The sequence below is a fragment of the Plenodomus lingam genome (genome assembly GCF_022343315.1).
Source record: "Plenodomus lingam strain CAN1 chromosome Unknown contig_22, whole genome shotgun sequence".
Taxonomy (NCBI): Eukaryota; Fungi; Ascomycota; class Dothideomycetes; order Pleosporales; family Leptosphaeriaceae; genus Plenodomus; species Plenodomus lingam.
The window spans coordinates 469,764-492,958 of record NW_027093939.1 but is presented as its reverse complement, the minus strand read 5'-3'; the positions used below and the strand labels follow the sequence as shown (position 1 = coordinate 492,958).

The window sequence follows — 23,195 nt, the reverse complement described above, 5'->3', positions numbered from 1 at the left end:
ATGTGCCAAATAATCACATGTGTAAAGATTCGCACAACATTGAATTAGTAGTGAGTTTCACGATGCAAAGGGGAGAGAATATGTTGGACAGACTGCAGGTGGAGATAAATGAGGACTGGGAGTGATCATGTCTGGACGTCGAAATAATAGTGATACATGAGCATCATGATGAAAATCACTACAAAATCTTCACTAAATGCGACAACGAGCGAATACTGTCTTGACTGTCTTGCATGAAAATGGCGTACAGCTGTGGAGAAGTTTGGTCTGTGCTGCAGCAAACGGAGAGCGTGAAGTTGCATCTTCCCGATTCTTCCTATGTTTTCGCTTTCATCATCTGGCGACATCATCCACACATCTTCTTTCGCGCACACCACCAGGTTTTTTCTCAATCGCGCTCAACATGGCCCACGGGACATCCGCCAACGCGCTGGAGCTGCGTATTCACAATCTTCTACGCCCCTTCCGCAATAAAGTACACCAAACCACTAGCACAAATAGTAATCCCAATGTTCACGACCTCGCTCTCCAGACGGAGAGGAAGTTGACTGTTCTGTGTCGTAAGGCCCTCGTTTTATATTCTCCGTGATGAACGTACCAAGGCTACTTTAAACTGACGTTCTGACAGTGAACATTGCTTTCCTCACACGAAACCATTTCCAAAATGTCAAACGCGATATCAGTGCCGAAGATGTGTTCGTTGCTATGCGGGGCTGGACAGGCGATGGAGTGGGAGCAAGTGGAGGGACGTTTGCGATCCTTGTACGCTTTCAAGGAATGATAGTAGGCGTTGTCAAGGCCAATCTAAAGGTGGGCGCCAATGTGATGGATAGTTTGTGCGCAAAAGTTGACGAAATGCTTCTCGAAGCGCTCTAAGACCGAAGTTTACAAACCGGACTTTTGCCTTGGGCATTCGTGTCTTGCATTTGACGCGATGTGGTCTATTGGCAGCGCCTTACATCCGAACTGATTCTCTCTTGCGCGTAGTAGTCAAATGAAAGCGATATCCAAATTGATGACTGTTTACCGATGTTCATATTGGAACACCGTAATGTGGAACGCTGGCTGACGGTGACGTGTTGTAAATTTAGTGTGTCCTCGCCCACTCCCGGTACCAGTCCAGACACTCCACGTTTGCGACACTGGCACTGGTCTTCACGTTCAATCCACAAAGGATCTGCTTCACGGCTCCTTCAACCCTGGTGAATGTAAGTGCACGAACTTGAATTTTCGATAGATGGGGAAATATACTTCTTTCCGTTGGTGGTAATCGGGATCTCAGGACACGCGTCGATCACGGCCGGGACATGTCTCGCACTGAGAGCATTCTTGATGGTCAAATTTATCTTGCTGATGAGATCGGAAGACAATTGATGGCCTTCTGTCATCTTTAAGAATAGTACAACAGCCTCGTCCATGTCAGTCTCCCTCCGCCGGCCGATACACAAGGCATCGGCGATTTCCTTGGGGAAGTGCTCCAGCACTACATTGTAGATTTCAGCAGACCCGAAGCGGACGCCAGCCGGCTTGAGAATGCCATCACTACGTCCAAGCATCCAGAGACCACCAGTCTCGGGGTTGAAACGTACGAAGTCGCCGTGGTGCCAAATGGGTTGACCGCTCGCGTTCTTAAATATGTCAAAGTAAGACTTCTTATACTTGTTCGCTCCCTCTGACCCCCAGAACGCGACTGGCTGACATATAAACGGTTTGGTGCAAACTAGATCACCCGGTTCACCGGTGGAGGAAATGTCGGCTCCGGTGTAGTCCCATGCTGCAATTGCCATACCCAGACCCGGCCCTTGGATTTCGCCTTCATATACAGGGAGAAGAGGGTTTGGAGCACCAAACAACGAAATGATATCGGTACCACCAGTGATGCTGCCAAGGTTTATTGTGTTTGGGAAAGCCGAATACACGTATGAGAATGTAGATGGCGCAAGCGGCGACCCTGTGGAGTAGATAGCTTCAAGCTTGTCCAGTCGTAGACCTGCAGCTTTGGGGTTGACAGACTTCTGCTCCAGTATGGACAAGTACTTTGCGGAGGTACCAAAGTGGGTAATTTGGAACTCGTCGATGAGGCGATGCATAGCAAGATCATCTGCGACTGAGGTCGAAGGATCTGTTTCGTCGACATATCGGAAGGGGGAGCCGTCGTAAAGGACAAGTGTTGCCCCTGATGCTAGGCCTGAGACGAGCCAGTGCCACATCATCCAGGTACAAGTCGTAAAGTAAAAGAGACGTGAGCCGGGCTGTATCGAGCAATGGAGAATGTGCTCTTTCTTGTGTTGAAGCAAAGTACCAATCGCACTATGAACAATGCATTTCGGTGCCCCCGTGGTTCCACTTGAATAAAGTATGTAGACCGGATGATCTGGCGGAAGTTGCTTGAACGTGAGCTCTGTCACACTTTTTGAGGCGATGAATGTCGCGTAATCGTACACGGTTCCAGATGACAAGCAAGTAGGGTCCAATTCGGTCGTTACTGAGTCCACAGTCGGAAGAACGACAATAGCCTGTAGAGAGGGCAGGTCGCGTGCAATGTCCACTACCTTGGGCAACACGGGATGACTTCGCCCATTGTAGAAAGCAGCGTTGTCCGCGAAGAGGAGCTTCGGCTCAATCTGGCGAAGGCGCTCAAGGACAGCGTGTACACCAGTATCAGGACTGACAGCCGTCCATATCCCACCGAGAGAAGTTGTTGCGAGCATTGCGACGAGAGCGTGTGTGTGGTTCGCAAGATAACCGGCGACCCGATCATCCACTTTCAAACCCATGGCCAGCATGCCGGCCTGACATTTTCTGACTTGTTCTCTCAGCTCCGACCATGTTACGGTTTCTCGTGTTGTCTCTGTCGCGGCGATGACGGCGGGCGAATTGGGATCAACTTCCTGCGTAGGGAACAGCAGATTCTCTGCAAAGTTGAGCATCGTGCCTGGAAAGAATATGGGACGAGGAAACATGGGTGCTTTGGGATCCACAGCCTATTACAGATCAGTGTGTACTCGTCGAGATGATGCAAAACGTGCTGCCTGACCATCGAATATGGCCCTTCATGTCGGACGCCAACAACATCCCATATACTGCGCCAGAAATGGTCGGTGTTGTCCACGCTCCATTGGTGAAGATCCTGGTATTCTGAGATGTCTTTTCCATACACCTTGTTCACTCTTTGCATGTACTTGTACATGGGCGTGGAATGTGGCGAGGCATGCTTCCAGAGCAACTTTGCCTTCTTCGATGTACCATTGGCCTCCGAGGTGCCGTTCATTTTGTCTTGCAGTTCCTTTTTTTCATGTGTCTCTCCAATTATGGCGGCCTAGAAAAAACTGGGATTGAATGACAATGGACAGGCGATGGCTACCGGTAGGTACCTACCACTTGGCAGGCACAACAACAATAACTATAGCTTGTTTTTCATGTTGCACAACGTCCGTTGACCAGCACTTGCCTCGGCTCCGCAGCCGCTTTCCCCCACCATCCCACAAGCGCGGCTTTCTCCGGGTGTCACTGTACAGATAGGTCGGCACCCCACATTCTGGTCCTCTTGGGACTGTCCCCTTCAATGGGCATTATGTTGACTGCATAATCGGATCATTCCAATCACTGCATGAACGAACTTTCGTTTCACCAGACGGCCAGAACGATCACAAACCATGCTAACCGTTTGTAAATTGAGTAATGGGTTGAATGAATACCTTACCGCAACTTTACCCACAGCATGTTGGGGGTGGTTCAATCTATACAAAGTGCATCTAATCCAACATCCACTGCTTGTGTGGTTATTGTTCACTATCGAGAACATATCAGGTACCTGGGCTCCCATATTCTCGTATCAAGAGTTGACGACTGCAAAGATGTAGGTGCATGTTGAAGCTCCGAGGTAAACAAGCCTCCTCAAAGACGTGAAGGAACCTTGTCATTTGTTCTACAGCATCCGGTACTGGTGCTGATCTCCTGGTGACTCGCTTGTTAGGAGAAGTAGGCGTCTATGATGGCTGAAATTCCATGTATCGGTACGGTACTGAGGACAGGACAGATGGGATAACTATATTGTACGGTAACCCAGGGTCAGAGTGAATTAGCTGTGATCCATGACTAGGAAGTAGTACCTGTCACGTGGCACCTGCAAGCATCCATATTGCGAAGCAAACAGAAAATGCACGTTCGTGCCAGCAAGTAGTCGTGCTTCTCTATATTAAGATAATCTGGCGTTGCGCAACGCGGTGGTACAAATTTTCGTCGCCGTGTTTGGACAGGAAAACCACCAACCTCACCGACCTCACTTCGATAACTCATTATTGGGTGCCCAGCCTCTCAGTATGGCCGCACAATCCGGAATGGTAAATCCGGCCATTTTTCAGGATCTACAGTCGCGCATTGACGAAGATACTGCTGTTCGTGATGTGAGAGGCACCTTTGCGCATTCTTCCACGTGACAGCGCACTCATCACGCGACAGGAACTACGCGATATCATCCAGGCACTCGAGAAGCACAGTAAGTATGCTTATTTATAAGGAGATTATGCTAACAAAAAAAACAGACCGCAACGTTTCCTTCGTACTGTCGAGAGCTCATTCTACGCCCGTATCCGACCGTGAGATCCGCTACTTTGATACATGCAAGCTTCAATTGCTAATGATGGTAACAGTGTCAGAAGTGCTCAAGGCAGCCGAAGAGCCTATCAAGAATGTAGTCGAAACTGTATCAAAGCTGTCGCAAGCCGCATCAAAAATGCCCTACTACAAATTCAACAACATGTGGAGCCGCCAGATGCAAGGTGCTGTGCGTCAAGACCACGGAATCTATACCTGATCTCCACTAAAACAACTACAGGCTGAGAGCGTGCTTCTTTGGGGATGGCTCGGTGGCTATCAGTATCAAGGTGGCGAAGTTCAATGCGGACGTCTGCTGACTATCGAGGAGCTCGGTGAGATCTTGAACAGTATGTTCATCACGACATACCAATATACACTCAACTGACATCACAAAGTCCCTGTCAATCTCAAAGATCGTGATGAGTTCCATCTATCGCTTGAGGAGTACTTGCAGGCGCTCATCACGCTCGTGGAGGAGCTGGTATGTTTGATGACCCTCGTATCTCTTTGCGAGTACTAACAGCAGACAGACTCGCCTTGCGCGCAACGCAGTCACATTGGGCGACTATGACCGTCCTCTACTGATCAATCAGTTTGTCAAAGATCTGCACGCGGGTTTCCAGATTCTCAACCTCAAGAACGACAGCCTGCGCCGTCGTAGCGATGGTCTGAAGTATAGAGTAAAGGACGTAGAAGATGTTGTCTACGACCTTTCATTGAGGAACCTAGTTCCCAGGAAAGGTGAGCAGAAGCAATAGATTGAATCATGATACTCCTCGAGCGAACCCGGCGGTATATAATGGAAAGCCCATCTAGGACAATATGGCTTCCCCGTCAAGATAGAGGAGTACTTTAGATACATAACATTTAAAATCACTGTGGACATCTGAAGGATCCAAAACACCGACATCATCAGTGTTCTTGTAGACCATTGTGGTACTCGAGAAAACGCGCTCTCGCTGCCGCTAGAGGGAAAGTGCACGGATGTCATCGCAGATCGCGAATCTTTGGTCGTAAACTCACCAGCATAATCACGACCGACTGACCAAGTGTTCAGCCACGGGCCAGGTGCCAATTCCGCTCCTTTGTACATATCACGTACTATCTTACCTAGAGCCAAATATCTTCCACCTGTTCAACCATATTACTAGGAGGACGCGCAATCGCCAACATGGCCAGCACCACCGTCATCAACGCCAACGCGACGACAAAGCCGCAAATGGCCACCGCAGCGCCAATTGAGCCTCTAAGAAATGGGACAGCACAATTGTACACACACATTCACCCTGCCCTCATCCTCGCAATCTATGCCTACAAGTTCCCGGCGCTTGTGGCAGACCCCGTCCCTACTCTGCTCACCACTCTCGTGCCACTTGCTGTGCTCCAAATCGCATACGTAGCAGTATGCCTACCGCCAACGGGTGGAACGCCTACCATCAGGAGACAAAAGCCTGGCGAGAAGAAGGGCAAGGTACCGACTAAGCTGGAGCAGGGTGTGAACAGCAAGATCGTGGTCGGTTCCTCTAGTCTTTATCACATGGGCATCTGCGGATGCAATGGACTTGTAGCTAACAACTAAAAAAGCCAGCATTTTTGTCTCTTCTCCTCGCTGCTTTCGCTGCTACGCCGCTCTTCACCTCGCTCCTCGTTCTCTTTGGCGCGCCCGTGACCACGCACCACTACCACACGCTTCTCTGCGGCGCACACATTGCGCTGCTGAGCACCCTCCCGCTTGTATACGTACACGGCGTTGACGGCGAGAAATGGCGACAAATTGTTGCCCTTTACATACCAATTGATGAAGTCTATGGCGGTTTGATTGGAACGATACTTGGTGCCTGGTTGGGCGCCGTGCCAATTCCTCTAGACTGGTGAGTCGACATGCACAATCTGATCTTTGTTGCGAGAACTTCAAGTAACGATTCTTCCTCAACACGATCTATGGCTGACACTTGATAGGGACCGCGAATGGCAAAAGTGGCCCGTCACAATCATCACCGGAGCCTATGTTGGCTATGCGATTGGTAAATTGCTGGGAGGCACCCTCTTGAAAGGCAAGAAAATCAGTTTCGATTGAACGTCTCCTGGAGTTCTCGCCGTACACATACACACAACCTATGACAGCATACTATTCGATGGCTGGCTCGTGATGAACAGGCGGCGGAACTAAAGATCGGAATGGCTTTACACTTCCATGGGCGCGCGAACCCGGCATACGACGAAAGCGCGCTAGTCCCACCTCCCCGCGTCACTGGAATATACTTCATCCCCCACGGTACCTGCATTCGGGAGTGCCGAGCACATGTTAAAGAGAATCAGATTCAAATGTCAATTGGCTCACCAGCTAAACAATATCCGTTACTGCTGAACCTTGTTACACTTTCGTCTGACTGAGCACCTTTTCGCTCACATGCTTCCACTCTGTTCATCTTAGACATATTACACAATTGACCACATACATCACAGACCCGTCCCATGTCCATCACTAATTGCATCCACAACAACATATCTACCTCATCGTAGCCATGCCGAAAACTGACGTCTTAATCGCCGGCAGCGGCTCGGCCGGCATCTTCGCCGCAGCCTGGCTCGCCATCTACAACATCCCCTTCACCATTCTCGAGCGGCGCAACGGCCCCCTAGAAATCGGGCAAGCCGACGGCGTCCAAGTGCGCACCGTTGAAATCTACGAGTCCTTTGGTCTCGCCGAGGATGTCCTGCGGGAAGCATACCACATCCTCGAAGTGTGTTTTTGGGGCACGGAGGAGGGTGGTGCAGGGGGGATCAAGAGGAAGGGCAGGAGTGTGGATACGCCGCCTGGGTTGAGTCATTTGCCGCATGTTATTTTGAATCAGGCACGCATGAATGGGCTGATGGTGGAGAAGATGGAGGGGATCTTGAGAGAGAAGGGGAGGACCGAGAATCCGATTGAGTATGGGTGGAAGGTGCGGGGTGTAGAGATTGATCAGGGGATGAAGGGGGATGGGGATGCATATGCTGTGAAGGTCAAGGCGGAGAAGGAGGGAAAGGAAGAGGTGTGGGAGGCAAAGTATGTGTTGGTATGTTATCCTTTACTTTTATCATCCTATTCACCTCAAACAAAGTCCAGAACCAAAAAATTAACAGCAAGACAGGCCTGTGACGGTGCCCACTCTACAATCCGCCACTCCCTTTCCATCCCCATGATCGGCGACACCACCGACACAGTCTGGGGCGTAATGGACACCTACCCCCTCACCAACTTCCCAGACATCCGCCGGAAATGCACCATTCACTCGTCATCGGGCAACCTCCTCATCATCCCACGAGAAGGCGGCTCCCTCGTCCGCTTCTACATGCAGCTCCCCGCAGGCAGCACCCAACAATCCGTCACCCTGCCCATCCTACAAGCCACCGCACGCCGCATCTTCGCGCCCTACAGCATGGACTTTGCCGCTGTGCACTGGTGGAGCGCATATAGCATTGGCCAGCGCCTCGCCCAGTCTTTCCACACCGACATGCGCGTTTTCCTCACGGGTGACGCGTGCCATACGCACTCGCCCAAGGCAGGCCAGGGCATGAATGTCTCGCTGCAAGACGGCTATAACATCGGTTGGAAACTTGGGCACGTGCTCTCCGGGCTGTCTCCGCCCTCCCTGCTATCCACGTATGTGGGTGAGCGTGGGCAGACGGCGGCAGACCTGATTGCCTTTGACCGCGAGTTTTCGAGCCTGTTTAGCAGGAAGGAGGCAGAGCCGGGACGGTTCCAGGAGTATTTTGTGCAGAGTGCGCGGTTTACGGCGGGGTTGGGGGCACGGTATGAGGAGAGTGTTGTTGTGGGGGGCAAGGGGATGTTGGTAGCGGGGGGTGTGGAGGTAGGGATGAGGTTTCCCACTGCGCAGGTGGTGCGGTATTGCGATTGCAAGGCTGTGCAGTTGCAGAGTGTGTTGAAGAGTGATGGGCGATGGCGTGTTGTCGTGTTTGGCGGGGATATCAATGTCGCCGCACACAAGGAGAGGTTACAGCAGGTGAGTCTGACATGCATCTTTTCCAGCACGATTGGGAAACTACTCAAGACTGCTGGCTGTTGCAGAAGAAACTAATGATCTGGGCAGCTGGCAGCACATCTGCTCCCTCTCACACGACGCTTCACGCCACCCGGACGTGACATTGACGGTTTCATCGAGCCCATTCTGGTCTTACACAGCACCTTTGTGGACGTTGCGCAAGAGCAGATACCAGATTATTTCTGGCCTGTCACTGGGAAGTGGGGTATGAGAGGTAGGTCCTCCTCGCTGAATTTTTCCCCTCCTTGGTCCTGACGAGTGTATAGATCTCCACAAGACATATATCGACGACGCGCATTATAATGCTGGGCACGGGCACGCGTACAAAGCTTACGGTGTTGATCCTAATGTGGGCGCTGTGGTGATTGTGAGGCCGGATCAATGTACGTTGTTTCCTATTTCCTATGCAGATTGTTAGGATGGTGGTAAGAATGCTGCTAATTCGAGTGTAGATGTCTCGAAAGTCACGTCGCTGGACGACTTCGATGGTATTAGGACGTTCTTTGAGGGATGCATGATTGAGCAGAGAAAGGAGTAAAATGGATAGCGTTGCGCGCTGTGAACTTGACAGAGATGTATGAATATATACTGTGATGGATCTCTCATATTGATAGATTTTCATATCTGACGCCGACTGTATGCCCAATATGCCTTGACTGGTAGCTTCCAGTCCACTGTTCGTAGGCTTGCGTCGAAAATGTCGAAATCCACTTTTTGCAGTCTGTCCAGCCATGACTGCGTCGATATGCTGGGCATGAATACGCCAAAAGCCTGTTCCACCTCGGCCAACTGTGTATCCTTGCCCGTGTTCAACTGCTGCATGCTGTACTGGTGTTCCTCCTCGTGTTGGTGCTCGAATTCGTGGCCCAACGTTCCCTCTGACCGCAACTTGGACAGCATCTCGCGTGCTGTGATGAGATGGTCGTTGGCGCGTGTGGCGACTGTGAAGATGGCGTCGCGGAGGCCTGGAGCGGCAGCGCCTTGTCGAAAGACGTCTTCTTCCCTAACGTTGGCTTCGGCCATGACGTCTAATGGTAGCAGCACGGCGCCTTGTGTCGGTCCGGACTGTCCAGTCATGGAGTTACTTGTCCCCAGCGGTTGTTGCGGAGGGAAGGCAACGAGAGGCACTCCTCGCAGTACTGCAGCGATACCCATGGCCTTGCCAATGTGGCTTGCGATGTGGTCCGTTGTGAGCGAGGCCTGCGGTAAGGCGGAAAGCGTCAAGTATAGCATAGTCGAGTACGTGTTTTCAGCATAGCTCTCCAGTGCGCTCAAGGTGGGGTAAGGCGGGTTTCCCAAATGCTGCTCCCTTGTGCTTATCATGCGATAAAACCAGCTTTTATTGAGGCGCGCCTTCCCTTCAGAACGTTCGTGTAGGTCATCGCCTGCTCTGGCGAGCATGATGGCCACAGGCTCTTTTGGTGGCGTGCCTGCCAGCGCTTTGGCGACCGTATCCTTCCAGAACTGCATGCGCATCAAGCCAATTGTGGGAGTGCTCGTTGTGTCGGCCACGCGGGCAACTTCGATGTTGAAGGCGCGGATGGCGAGGTAGGCATCTCGTGAGGACGGGGGGATGAAGGTTTGGAGGACATGCGACGGCGCATCGTAGGTACGGATGAGGTTTGCGCAGTAATTGCGTGCTCGCTCCACTTCAGCCTGCGATACTTGTGCCGCCCCGTTTTTGCAACATGGTGAGGTGTGGAAAAGTCGCCTCCGCGGCGTTGGATAGTTGTGTCTATGCCGGAGGAGAGCTCTGTAGAGATGTGTGGAGCGCATTGGAAAATAGTTTTCAGCTGCGAAGACGCTTTACACGGCCATTGTGTTCAAGGATTGCAGTTTCGAGGCGTGTTGAATAGACCTAGTATGAACCGTACAAACATATAGTGAGCCAGGCTCACAGATGATATTGTAACAGAACTCGTGGTAAGCCAATTGGTATGGATGGCGACTGGAGCGAGGGTGCATGACGCGGTTGTGCAGATCGCCCGCACTTTAACTCGGTTAGCGTGCTCCCGTGAAAGCGCGTTCAAGGTTGCGACGCGTCGGCCATGGGCACTTTGCGAGCGGCGAACAGCGAACGGCTCGACGGCCATCAACACCATGCAGTCGCCGCACCCAGATGAGAGACCGTCCAAGAAGCGCAGATTCTTCACTGAAGCCTCTTCACCCGCCCAGGCCCGCTCCACGAACCCCCATTCTCCTCCGCATTCCCCGCCACCACCACAAGCAGCATCACCAGAGAAAAGCAGTACTGGTGCGGACAATGGCGAAACACATGACTTCGACTTTGCCATGCTGCAGGCAGTGGTGGGGGAACTTCCAGAAGCCACAATGCACAAATTGAAGGACGTTAGTGGAGGAGATGTTCAACGAGGTAAGAGAGTCTTTGTGACCATAAACAGGACCATCTTTGAGTCTCTGACAATCGGACCAGCAATCAATCTCTATCTTGATGGCTCCTGGAGCGCCATCTCTGTTCAACCATCTGCGCCCATCTTCCAAGCCCGTCCACCGCCCGTACAGATGAAGCTGGCAAGCAATCTCAAGCGAACCGAATCCGATGTCTCCAATGCCTCCATGTCCGGCTCAGATACCCAAACCCCTACCATTCTACGGGAGATGCCCTCGAAGCGCTATGTTGGTTCCTTTGGTGTGGTTGGCTGGGCCACAAAGAGCGGATTGGGCCTGCTCAAGCACAACGAGACAATTGGCATCGAGCGAGTCAAGTCGCCACATATGGGCAAGAAGAGGGTCGTCAACCTGAAGAAGCAGGATCTACTAGTCAGATTCACAAATCAACGAGGCGAGGAAGTGGGTAGACTGGAGAATGATTCTGCGACATGGGTTTCGGCCTTGATCGACCAGAAAGTGTGCTCGTTCGATGGCACCGTCGTCTACACGCCAGACAGGATCCGGACAGGCGACACTATCTACCTACAACTCCGTGGGTACTTTTTACGGAGTGCATTCGACGCGCGCAAGTTTGCCAAGCCGGACAACAATAGGGAGGTATCCATTTTTGAAGAGAAGGAGACGTCAGATGAGCGAGACCTCCGTCTGCGACAAGTTGGCCTGGTCAAGTTCTTCGAGTCTATCAATCTTCAGCCAACCCGCCAGAACGAGACGACTGCAAAGCACAAGCGACAAGGGCTATTACAAGCGGTGGAAAGCGCAGAAAAAAAGGACGAGACAAACAAGGCCAAGACGGGCACGCCTACACAAACCTCCTCACCCCCTTCAGAGGAAGCAGAAGAAGGCGCTGAGCTAGAGCAAGATCAACTCGATTCGCTATACAAGAAGGCACAGTCCTTCGACTTTAATACGCCAACAATGGATCCGGCAGACACTTTCTGCCTGAATCTACGGAAATATCAAAAACAAGCACTACACTGGATGGTCGGGAAAGAAAAGGACGATTCGTTGTCTCATGCGGAGTCCTCGATGCATCCACTATGGGAGGAATACCAATGGCCAACGCAAGATGCGGACAATCAGCCACTACCAGCCATCGAGCATCAGACCATGTTTTACGTCAACCCATATTCTGGCGAACTCTCCCTCGAGTTCCCAGTCCAGGAGCAGAACTGCCTAGGTGGTCTGTTGGCTGACGAGATGGGTCTTGGGAAGACAATCGAGATGCTCAGTTTGATTCATACCCATAGAAATGAGGTCGTCAAAGATGAGTCCACTGCAAACAGGAAACTGCCACGCCTCCAGAAGACGAGTGCGGCCGTAGAGCCTGCTCCGTACACTACGCTTGTCGTGGCGCCAATGTCATTGCTTGCGCAGTGGCATGCTGAAGCCGAAAAGGCATCGAAGGAGGGCACCCTCAAGGCCATGGTCTACTATGGCTCCGAGAAGGCGGTCAACCTGCAAAAGCTATGCTGTGCGTCGAATGCAGCTAACGCGCCCAACGTTCTCATCACAAGTTATGGCACATTGTTGTCCGAATTCAACCAAGTGGCAGCACAAGACGGCAATCGCGGTTCGCACGGCGGCATCTTCTCACTAGACTACTTCCGCATCATCTTGGATGAGGCGCATTACATCAAGAACAGGTCGTCCAAGACGGCAAAGGCTTGCTATGAGCTCAGTGCGAAGCATCGATGGGTGCTTACGGGTACCCCCATTGTGAACCGATTAGAGGATCTGTTCAGTCTCGTCCGATTCTTGAAGGTCGAGCCCTGGAGTAATTTCTCCTTCTGGAAGACGTTCATTACTGTACCGTTCGAGTCTGGAGACTTCATCCGCGCTCTAGATGTTGTACAGACGGTGCTTGAGCCGCTCGTTCTTCGCCGGACAAAGGACATGAAAACGCCTGACGGCCAGGCTCTGGTGCCGTTGCCACCACGTACTATCGAGGTTGAAAAGATTGCCCTTTCGCAAGACGAGCAAGACGTCTACGACCACATTTTCTTGCGTGCAAAGAGCGTTTTTGCAGCAAATGCAGAGGCGGGTACATTGTTAAAGTCGTATACGACCATATTTGCCCAAATTCTACGCTTACGACAGTCGTGCTGTCATCCTACACTCACCCGCAAACCCCAGATCGTGGCAGACGAAGAGGATGCTGGACTAGCAGCAGATCTTGCAAACGGCCTCGCAGACGACATGGACCTATCAAGCCTGATTGAGCGCTTCACCGCCGAGGGCGATCAGGACATCAACAGATTCGGTGCGCACGTACTAAAACAGATTCAAGATGAAGCCGATGCGGAATGCCCCATTTGCTCCGAAGAGCCCATGATTGACCAAGCCGTGACTGGCTGCTGGCACTCGGCCTGCAAAGAATGTCTGCTAAACTACATTGCTCACCAACGCGACAAGAACCAGATCCCACGCTGCTTCAACTGCCGCGAACCCATCAACGCCCGCGACATCTTCGAAGTCGTCCGTCACGATCACATCCCCGACTCACCAAATCATGTCTTCAAAGTTGAAGACGCAGCACCGACTGGGACAACTCCCCGCATTAGCATCCGCCGCATTGGCCTCAGCGGCTCGGCGAAGATGCAAGCCCTGCTTGGTCACCTAAAGAAGACGCGGAAGGTGGAAAAAGATGCCAAAACAGTAGTCTTTTCCCAATTCACCTCCTTTCTCGACCTCATCGAGCCCGCGCTCGCACGCGACCACATCCCCTTTCTCCGCTTCGACGGCTCCATTTCGCAAAAACAGCGCGCCCACATTCTGACCGAATTCACCGCCTCGCCGAAGCCCTATGTCCTGCTGCTCAGTCTGCGCGCAGGCGGCGTCGGCCTGAACCTGACGTGCGCGAATAAAGTCTTCATGATGGATCCGTGGTGGAGTTTTGCCGTCGAGGCGCAGGCGATTGACCGCGTGCATCGGATGGGGCAGGAGAGGGAGGTCAAGGTGGTGCGTTTTGTGGTGCAAGGCAGTATCGAGGAGAAGATGTTGCGGATCCAGGAGCGAAAGAAGTTTATGTAAGTCGAGTTTGTTGTTTGGGTTTTTCAAGGGGTGCGACGGTTGCTAATGAGTGCATAGTGCGAGTTCTTTGGGCATGATGAGTGATGAGGAGAAGAGGGTACAGAGGATCGAGGATATCAAGGAGCTGTTGAGTTGAGCGCTTGTGGGTGATTTGGTTTGCTTGGGATTGTGCTGTGATTGGATTTACTGTGAAATGCTGAGGTACAGTTGGGCACTGGGGAATGACGGGAACCATGGTGTTGCCTATATCGGCGCACACTTGTATACCCGAAACGCATCTGCATGTTTTCCGACCTTGAAGACAGGGACAAAAAGTCCAGTCACGTGTTCTTACACAAAATATTCCTAAATCCAAACTTATACAGCAAAGCATGCATCACACAACCATTCCCACCGTCCCTGTTGTTACCCTCTAAGCCACCCTGTCCCCATCACACCTCAGCCGCAAGAAACCGCATCTCGGTGGCTTTCTCTCTGAACGAGGGCGCGCGGTGGGACGGTGGGAAGTTGTTAATGCGGTATATCTTCCATGCAGTGCATAAATTCCACGGATATATACATGCAATACGCGGTGGGAATTGGCGTGCGTAAGAAACGGGGATAGACGTGGGTGTCACGGAGGAGAATGCGGAGCGCGCCGTTACCTTGGTGGATGTACATGTGGGCGTCGTATGCTTCCTGTATGCTTGTTACCGCGCTCTTATCGTCCGCGTGATTCGGATTCGCAAAAGTCGGTGAGTGCTTGGAGAAAGCGTCGTGCATCTGTCGATCAACATGCTGTTTGAAATTCATCCGTAGTTTGTTGTACACAAGTGCTGGTGTGGCTCTTGACGGCGTTACCTGTACACCAACCGTGCGCGAAGCCGCCGAAGTCCTCCCGGCCTAGCGTAACGCTAATGATGCTGAGTCATACCTCGCCGCGCTAGAGCCTCCACCCATGTATATAAACCCTGCCTCCCTCGTCCTCGTCTTCCTTTCCTCAGCTCCTCTTTGCCTTTTGGCTTAGATCAAGTGTAGTATCTGTTCTTTTCAGTTTAATCTCTGAAATTGGCCTACGGGCCTTTCTTGATTATTCTTATTTTTGGACCTAGGTTGCAGCTCACTGGGCTTGCTCAGCGCTGCGACCACAGTGCCCCAGCTATTGCACCATTTGCTGGTTAGGCGCAATTTGGTTTTTCATTGAGTTGTCTGGCTTTGCCGGTTGCTTGAGGAAGAAGAGTGTGGGTGGGTTATGCGAACCAAGGGCCGCAGGAATATAGTAATGCGATGATTGATTCTACATGTTTGATGCCTCTTTGAATAGCCATGAGGCTGTGACGGGCGCTGTCAACGACCATGTTTTGAGGGAGCCCGATCGCCCAAGGTGCACATACGTATGCGAAGGTAGGTCAAGGTAAGAGAGCACATCACGAACAGCGACAAATGATAGCACTGAAATATCCGCCGAATCGCTAGTGGTGATTGTATTGGTCCACTGCACTCGAATCTTTCTTACCTAGGCCAGGTACCGACCATCTCGTACCACCACGCACGCATTGGGTCCAAGCAAACTCACTCACTAGCCCAACACTCGCCTCAAGGCCACTCACTTCACATGGCGCTATAGCCTCGCCTTCACTCAGCCAGGTGCATGAGCTCTCCAACAAGTGCTATTAAGCTTCCCCTCCCATCCTCAATTTCTCTTCCCTTACTAATAGGGAGATATTGTATTGTTCAGAGCACTATATTCTAGTATAAAACGCTCATCCTCTTTCACAACTATGTAAGACAATGCTATTAGCATATCTAATAACTACAAACGACCTGCTTGGTGACATGTCTTGCCGAAGCTTTCCAGCCCTTGAGGGTCGCCATGCAGCCGTCACGAAAGTCAAAAAGAATCCTTTAAGTGTGGCGTACAGCTCGCCTCGTGGAGTACAAGGTCCGCATATATGCTAGTAGTGTAGGTGCAGTTGTGTGCGTCACTAAACATACAATGGAATTCCATTGGCGTGGCAGCGTCTTTGGTGTTACCATTCAAGTATGCTAAATCCTTCAGGTCGCCCTATGTTGTTGCTTGACGATGAGAAGTGAAGTTGATGGTAGAGAACAATTGCATAAACTCCAGGACTGAGAGGTCTCGGCCATCGACGGATATCCGCATTTCAGTTTTCAAGCCCGCTCTGTGCGTGTGCCCAGTGAAGTACGCTCATGTACACCCTGGATGGGGGTGTTGACCATGTCCTGAGCCGTCCCTCTGCACAAGTCATGTGGCGTGGTGTGGACAGTGATGCCAGCCTGATTGGCGGCCTCGTTTGGAATTGTTCCAAGCTGGCGAGAGTTTGCAGCTGTGTCTAACAGTAGCCTACCGCCATTACCAGAGAATGCACATAAGGCGTGCCTTGTGGGGGCGGCCCATTGAACGGTCTTGTCTTGACGCGATGCAGTCTGTTGCAAAAGGTCGTCTACCGACGTCGCTTGGACCATGCCAGTGTGTAGCGCCATGACGAGTACAACCTTGATCGGACACATCAGTAGAAGCCCCTTCTTGTCGACACTCCCGAATCGTTTCGTTGGTCCGTCAAAGGCCTGGTTCCTGTGTAGGTTTAGTAGTTGCAACAATGGATAGAATCGCCAGTGGCGATAATGCTAGTAAACATACTTTGCTCTTTTCTCATTCCGCATCCTGAGAGACATAACCAAATGTTCAAGCCTGTGACCTCCAACTAGGCGAGTTTTCAGGTCACTGTACATTAGGTACGGATTTTCGTGTCGGTCTCGTTGGGCCTTAGTGATGTCGCCGGCGCGACATGCCAGAGCAGTTACCAAGATTATATGCTGAAACTTACCAAGCATGACATCCCAGTCACGTACACCCTCGCGCAGTCCGCTGTCGTACATAGATTCAACCAGCTGCTGAACAATAGCCGAGCCTACCCACTGTTTCTCGGTTTTTGCTTCAGTGGTCAAAACCCCATCTCGGATAAGGGCGTGCATAGTTGACTGGATCCGGGCCCGCTCATGTTCAGTGAGTCCAAAACCTGGAAAGTAGAAAATAGAGGCTCTGATAATGCACTCGGGACTTGTGTGATGCTGGAAGCTGAAATGACACCAGTGCGGCTGCGTGGTATCATTCTTTTGGCGATGGTTGATATAAATTGCTCAATATCAGCCCCACTAGGAGCCCTTGCTTGAAGGACTGTGATCGTCAACTCTGTGCCCCGGTAATCATCTCCAGCACTTACTCTGTATAACCAAGGCTGTCTTTTTGGAAGGCCGTGAGGCGGGCGTGCCAGAGCTCACATTGGTACTCCACATTTGGGCTCTTACAGGTCAGGACGAGGGTCTTGGCCATCTTCTTGGACGTGAGCCTGTCTTCAAAGGCGTGTTCGATTATTTGATCGATGCTTCGCTTTCCCATCCCAGCGTGTCTGGGAGCTGGGGCGTCGCCAAAGTCGTCATCGCTGGAGTCCCCATGTCGTCTGATATGGATAAATGGAGACGGGGCACGGGGCACGTGTGGATGGTAGTGCATCATTCAATGTAAGTCTACCCTCTCTATCTATCCTTTACGGTGGATATATATAGGGGGAGGCTGCGCCAACCCTCCGCCAGGCTGGCGCGGTTCGCCAAAGTGCAACCGCATCATCGTCCATGATGTGTCTCTAAGCTGCCAAAACTGCACTACAGTACAAAACCGGTTTACAGTAGCCATATTTATCTAAAGTAGACCAAGAAGTGGTTTAGGTAGAAGAAGTAAACCTAAATAGGGTTTATTATACCATGTATTCCACAAAAGTAAACTACTTTTATTTCTACTTCTATTAATCTACTAGTATTAGTAATAACTAGTTTCCTACTAACTATTTAAGTATTTTACCCCTCCTTTCTTTAATCTTCTTTACCACCTCTATCACCACCTCTACCACCACCTCTATCACCACCTCTACCACCTCCACCACCTCCACTACCTCCACTACCTCCACCACCTCTATCACCACCTCTACCACCTCCACCACCTCCACTACCTCCACTACCTCCACCACCTCTATCACCACCTCTACCACCACCTCTACCACCACCTCTACCACTACCTCTACCACCACCTCTACCACCACCTCTATCACCACCTCTATTATCACCACCTCCTATTAGTAAAAATATCATGACTTATTATTATGTCATATGTGCGTATAGCGTGAAGCAAATCTTTTCTACCCCTTTTAGTCTTAGTTAGGTATTATAGCGTATAATAGATATAAAACTACTTTTTATACTTAATTTAAACCACCTATAATAAAGTAAACTACCACTTTAAACCTATTTACAGGTATATATAAGGTCAGTTTACACCTATATAGTAAACCCCTAGCGTACCATTCTACAGTAAACAATTTTTTACCGTAGTGCATGTCAAGTCGAAAAAAAAAAGCGACTGGCTATAGTATCTTGCAATACTCACATGGCTTGCCCGTCCGAAACAAAAACTGCTCCGTCGTCCAACCACTATACCTACAAAGCTCGTCAACCACGTGAGTTTGCAAGGCATGTCACTTTATGGGATTGCCTGACTTGGTTCTCATGCGCCGTCGAGCCTATCAAACACCTCGCTAGCTTTACCGTATCAGTTATAACACCTTTTCACTACCCAAAAATAGTCAGTAGGTATATAACAGTCAAATGCGTCGACTTCGTGCATGACACGAACCTGCACGGTACCTACACAACGCTGCTTCGCTTCGCACTGTCGGCGCTCCCATGAAAACGCCATGCCATGGGCGATTGCTTGCTTGTTTGCTTGCAGCCAGCCACACATCTGCCCACGCAGTCCGTATTGACCTCTATCATCTTCTTGTGCCATGTAGCCCGCCATGGTTCAAACAGGAGCATGCCATGCATGGGCAACGAACGGGGGTGTATTATGGCAGCATGGCCACTTCCCCGCAATCACAATGGCCCGCACAGGTTGCGGCTACCACCTCTCCAGGAACCCCTCGCTGCGCCTTCCGCATGATGAAGGAATGCTAGTGTGTTGCCGAAGGGAATATTAGGTACCTCGTGCGCCTGGGTAGTTCAAGAGTCACGGACCACTGCCAGCTATGTAGATCCAGGCTATATCAATGGCACAAGGCATGTGTTCGCAATATCAATATCCCACCATCAACATCCCACCATACTTGTATACCCCGCAAAGCAGCGGGCTAGAAGTGTCTTCACTTTTGCCCCCTCAGCTATTTCCTGCGTGCGACAGCATGTAACGTGGCTCTCACACCACCCGCCATCATCAGTATACATTTAAGCTGTTTCTTGCTAGTTACAATGTGATATTTTCTATTCTCCCAATTCACTCCTAAGCTCGTGTCCCACAATCAACAACATTGCTTGCCAAGTTGATATTGAATAGAAATGGGGGGCCAATTCGGTCGTCCAAACAATACATGTCGTGTACGTTTTCAAGTAAACGATCATGGACGAAAAGAGTAATGCATTAATTATTACTACAACCCACGGGCACCTACTTGTTCCGACGACCCAACTTTTCACCACCTGCTCTGCAATCCTATTCCATTCTCCACATTACAAGTTCCAACAATTACCTAAATTCAAATTAAACTGTCGACTCATGTGCTGTACGCCGTGGCGCAATCGTGGTATCATCCATGATCAAAACGTAAACAGGCCGTAATCATGACTTGCCCAACCCAAAACATCGACTCCCCATCATCCGAAACCGGGTATCACACTGACAAGCTTAAACGCGGCCCTGAAAGACGGGGTTCTGGTCACCAAAGGTCGTGTTGTAACCCTCAGTTCCTGGCGCAGCACCAGTAGCGGAGGTGCCAGTAGTGTTACCCAGTCCACTCGACGTACCAGTGGCGCCAGTAAGACCTTGTCCACTGGTCAACCCTGATGAGCCGCCGGTAACACCTTGGCTGCCGGTCAGTCCTGATGAACCACCAGTAAGACCTTGTCCGCTGGTGAGGCCTGAGCCAGTGGTGTTGTTGAAGGCATTGTCGACCTGGGTACCGAAACCCTGACCCGTCTGACCGAGAGAGCCAGCAAGTGCGCTACCAGTGGCACCATCGTACTGATTGGCAGACGAGTTCAGACCCTGAGAGGCACCAAGACCTTGTTGACCACCAACAGCACCCGTGGGACCACCATATCCACCCTGGCGACCGTGAGGCTTGCGGGTAACCTTGCCAACCGGGGGGAGGCTGGACGTCTCCTTGGCCGAGCCAATGGAGAAGATTGGGCTCTCCCACTTGTCGCCCTTGGCAGCAAGCTCCTTGTACTCGGTGGCCTTGGTTGAGATGCCGCCGGGCAGAGAAATGTTCTTGAAGATGGAGTCGTGCTGCGTAACAGCGACGTTGACCTTGGTTTCGTCAACCTTCGCCTTGGCCTTCTCCGCCTTCTGCTTGCCCTGCAGGACACGGCTCTTGACAGCAGCAGCGTAGCGCTGGTACATGTTCTGTAGGTGCTCAGGGTCGGGGTTGCGCTTGGCCTCGGCCTCAGCACGGTCAGCCTCAACTTTGATGTCGTAGAGAATACCGTCGAGCTGGTTGGCAGAGTCTTTGATTTGCTTCTCGAGAACCTTTTGAATGACGGGACGCATGACCTTGAGGAGAAGAGGCTTGAACATGTTGAAGAGGAGCTTGTGGTTGCTCTTCTTCATCTTGATCTGCAAGTTCTTGATGTCGGACTCGACCTTGGTAACCTTGAAGAAGTGGGTTTGAGCGTGATTCTCCCGAGCCTTGTCAGCAGTCTCCATCTCGACCTTGAAGCTGAAGCCAGATCCACCCATGAAGACATCCATGACGCCCTTATCAGTAATGGATGGGAAGCCTTGCTTGCGCTTGATATAGTATGAGACGTCCCTTAGATCCATCTGCACACCCGAGACCGAGAGCATGACCTTGTTCTTGTTCTTGCTCGTAATGGACTTGCGTCCCCAGCGCCAGTAGTTGTCCGAACCGAACTCGAGGGAGTTGGGGGCGAGGTTATCACCCTCAATAACGAGGTTCTCGACGACAGCATCAATCATGGGATCGCTGTACTCGATACGCGGAATAGGAACGTAGCGGACATTCTCAAAGAAGCCGGGAATGATGACATCAGTCAAATCCTTGACAAGGTGGGGCTTGAACACCGTCTTGCCATTCTCGTCCTGACCGAGGTCAAGGAAGAGCTTGTTGACAGACTCGGCAAACTGCTTGTTCTGTGGGTCAGCATCAAATTGCTCGCCCAAGTACTTGAACTCGTCAGCGATACGGTCGGTGTGACCGCGGTAACGGCCACGGAGGAGGTTGTGTCCTTGGTCATAGATCTGGTTCCATTCCTCGTTGCTACTGTCTTCGAGGATGTAGCCCTGCTGTTGAAGAACCTTGTGGACAAATGCGTTGATACGCTTGAACCAGTTCTTCAGCTCGGGGTCTTGATCAGCATCCTTGTAGATTTGGTTGATAGACTCGATGAGGTCGTCGGACGAAGTGTTGTTGGCAAAGCGTTCGAGGAGAGTCTTGATATTGGTTAGCCAATGTTGATTCTCAGAAGTGAAACCTGTGATACGCACCTTGAGGTCAGCTTCAGCAGTTTGAAGGGCGTCGTCCTGGTGCGCACCTTGCACTGTTCCGGTGGCCTGTTTTCCCAGGTTCTTGCCGTGCCCAGCATACTGTTCCGCGAGGCGGAGGAGCGTCTCGATGGCACGCTGGTAATCCTGGTGGCCTTGGATTTCGACGACCATCTTCTTCAGACGCCAAATGGTTTGTTCACGGCGCTCTTCAGGCATCTTGCCCTTGATATAGTTGTTCAACTGGTCGCGGCGGGCACGAGCCTTGTCCTTGTCCTCCTCGGAGACATTTTGATCAACCTTTTGTTTTGCCGTCTCAACAGCAGCGCGGGCATCGAGACCGGTAGATTGGCCAGTCTGTCCCTCTTGAGTACCACGTTGGGCGGTGTCACGTGGGTCACGCGAGCCATCGGGATTAGCAGCCTGGTTGACGTCGCCGGCCATGTTCTTGGCCTCTTGCTTGCCAAAAGGCAGCTTTGATTGGGCCTGGTTGCGCAGGTTTTCCTTGGACAGGTCGGGCGTATCGTGCCATGTGTTGTCCTCGGCAGGCTCGTCAAGACGGTTCAGGCGCTCTTCCGATGGCTTCACCTTGTTGGCAGTGTTTTGTGCAGCATCACCGGCGATATCTCTCAGCAAGACAGTGGCATCTGATAGGAGTTTCCTGAACTGGCCGTTGGAGATGAGTAGGGTACCGAGGGTACGCATGCCATCAAGAGCCTCATTGCCGTGTTGACGCGCAGTGTCCTTATCGACTGGGGTGTTGGGCAGCGGGGCGTTAGCACCAGTGATCTGCTCGGCTTGCCAGATGAAGTCTTGGAGGAGATTGCCGTCATTCTTGGTGAGTAGCAAGATCTTGGCCTGCTCAATAACAGTCTTCAGGTCGTTGACGAGCTTCTGGCCCTCGCTTGACAGCTTCTTCGAGGGTGAGCTGAGCACCTTTGATGCCAGCGCGGAGTTGAGCGCAATACCAATCTGCTTGTTGGATGGGACCTTGCCATTGGCAAATGCTGGAAATGGGTGTCAGTCTATGTTTACACCGTAGGCCCAATGTGGCGGCAATGGCATGTGGACTTACCCTGGAAGATGCCGTAGAGCTGGAGCTTGTTGTTGACATCCTTCTCCTTGACCTTTAGGTCTACCGGCCCTGTGATTCGTCAGTTGGCCGTCAAAGACAGTAAGAGCAGAGGAATTGCACATACGATTGACCGCTTTCGAAGTCATGACGTCGTCCTAGTTTTTGGGGTATCAAGAGGGGAAAGGGGGTGAGGGGTATCAAATAAGCAGACGCAGAAACAATGGGAGAGATTGAATAGAGGCGGGGGGGGCGGGGGAGGTGAGAGCGTGGTGGTGGGGGTATCAAAGTAAGCTGTTGTGATGTTGTCGAAGACGGGGGGCGAGGGAGGGCAAGGGCAGCTTTATTATTTGGGGGGGGGGGGGAGGGGAGCGTTGGGAGGTGGTTGCCGTGACACGAATCTGGGCTGCAAGCGGGCGGTGGTTGCACGAAATGACATCATATGCGCGTAACCTCCACGACCCTCCAGCCCTTTTTTAACACC

At 51.5% G+C, this 23,195-nt stretch overlaps 9 protein-coding genes across 9 annotated transcripts; 5 read left to right on the top strand and 4 right to left on the bottom strand.

The window, feature by feature from the left end:
- Positions 1-403: 403 nt before the first annotated feature.
- Positions 404-876, top strand: IAQ61_005556 (uncharacterized protein; the record flags this gene model as incomplete). The annotated part of the gene is made up of 2 exons (XM_003840012.1): positions 404-560; positions 629-876. 2 exons carry the CDS (start codon positions 404-406, stop codon positions 874-876), a joined length of 405 nt encoding a protein of 134 aa, XP_003840060.1.
- Positions 877-1,087: 211 nt separating this feature from the next.
- IAQ61_005555 (uncharacterized protein) lies at positions 1,088-3,271 on the bottom strand (the record flags this gene model as incomplete). The annotated part of the gene is made up of 3 exons (XM_003840013.1): positions 1,088-1,199; positions 1,252-2,984; positions 3,038-3,271. The coding sequence occupies 3 exons, from the start codon at positions 3,269-3,271 to the stop codon at positions 1,088-1,090; spliced, it is 2,079 nt and encodes a 692-aa protein (XP_003840061.1).
- A 934-nt stretch (positions 3,272-4,205) lies between these two features.
- On the top strand, positions 4,206-5,538 carry IAQ61_005554 (uncharacterized protein; the record flags this gene model as incomplete). Its single annotated transcript, XM_066096843.1, has 7 exons — positions 4,206-4,406; positions 4,462-4,498; positions 4,545-4,598; positions 4,653-4,786; positions 4,838-4,946; positions 4,995-5,080; positions 5,130-5,538. Coding segments are annotated over 7 exons (849 nt in total), but the record flags the coding sequence as incomplete, so codon positions are not given.
- IAQ61_005553 (uncharacterized protein) lies at positions 5,539-6,676 on the top strand (the record flags this gene model as incomplete). The annotated part of the gene is made up of 3 exons (XM_003840015.2): positions 5,539-6,112; positions 6,184-6,470; positions 6,559-6,676. Exons 1-3 carry the CDS (start codon positions 5,771-5,773, stop codon positions 6,674-6,676), a joined length of 747 nt encoding a protein of 248 aa, XP_003840063.1. The 5' UTR covers positions 5,539-5,770.
- A 448-nt stretch (positions 6,677-7,124) lies between these two features.
- Positions 7,125-9,183, top strand: IAQ61_005552 (uncharacterized protein; the record flags this gene model as incomplete). The annotated part of the gene is made up of 5 exons (XM_003840016.1): positions 7,125-7,658; positions 7,734-8,606; positions 8,694-8,859; positions 8,912-9,028; positions 9,098-9,183. The coding sequence occupies 5 exons, from the start codon at positions 7,125-7,127 to the stop codon at positions 9,181-9,183; spliced, it is 1,776 nt and encodes a 591-aa protein (XP_003840064.1).
- An 80-nt stretch (positions 9,184-9,263) lies between these two features.
- Positions 9,264-10,421, bottom strand: IAQ61_005551 (uncharacterized protein; the record flags this gene model as incomplete). The annotated part of the gene is made up of 1 exon (XM_003840017.1): positions 9,264-10,421. The coding sequence occupies one exon, from the start codon at positions 10,419-10,421 to the stop codon at positions 9,264-9,266; it is 1,158 nt and encodes a 385-aa protein (XP_003840065.1).
- Positions 10,422-10,745: 324 nt separating this feature from the next.
- Positions 10,746-14,226, top strand: IAQ61_005550 (uncharacterized protein; the record flags this gene model as incomplete). The annotated part of the gene is made up of 3 exons (XM_066096842.1): positions 10,746-11,019; positions 11,080-14,086; positions 14,148-14,226. The coding sequence occupies 3 exons, from the start codon at positions 10,746-10,748 to the stop codon at positions 14,224-14,226; spliced, it is 3,360 nt and encodes a 1,119-aa protein (XP_065953193.1).
- A 2,015-nt stretch (positions 14,227-16,241) lies between these two features.
- IAQ61_005549 (uncharacterized protein) lies at positions 16,242-16,601 on the bottom strand (the record flags this gene model as incomplete). The annotated part of the gene is made up of 1 exon (XM_003840019.2): positions 16,242-16,601. The coding sequence occupies one exon, from the start codon at positions 16,599-16,601 to the stop codon at positions 16,242-16,244; it is 360 nt and encodes a 119-aa protein (XP_003840067.2).
- Positions 16,602-19,537: 2,936 nt separating this feature from the next.
- Positions 19,538-22,992, bottom strand: IAQ61_005548 (uncharacterized protein). Its single transcript, XM_066096841.1, has 4 exons — positions 22,839-22,992; positions 22,715-22,783; positions 21,643-22,646; positions 19,538-21,588 (listed from the first exon to the last, which is right to left on the bottom strand). Exons 1-4 carry the CDS (start codon positions 22,858-22,860, stop codon positions 19,822-19,824), a joined length of 2,862 nt encoding a protein of 953 aa, XP_065953192.1. The 5' UTR covers positions 22,861-22,992; the 3' UTR covers positions 19,538-19,821.
- Between the last annotated feature and the right edge of the window lie 203 nt (positions 22,993-23,195).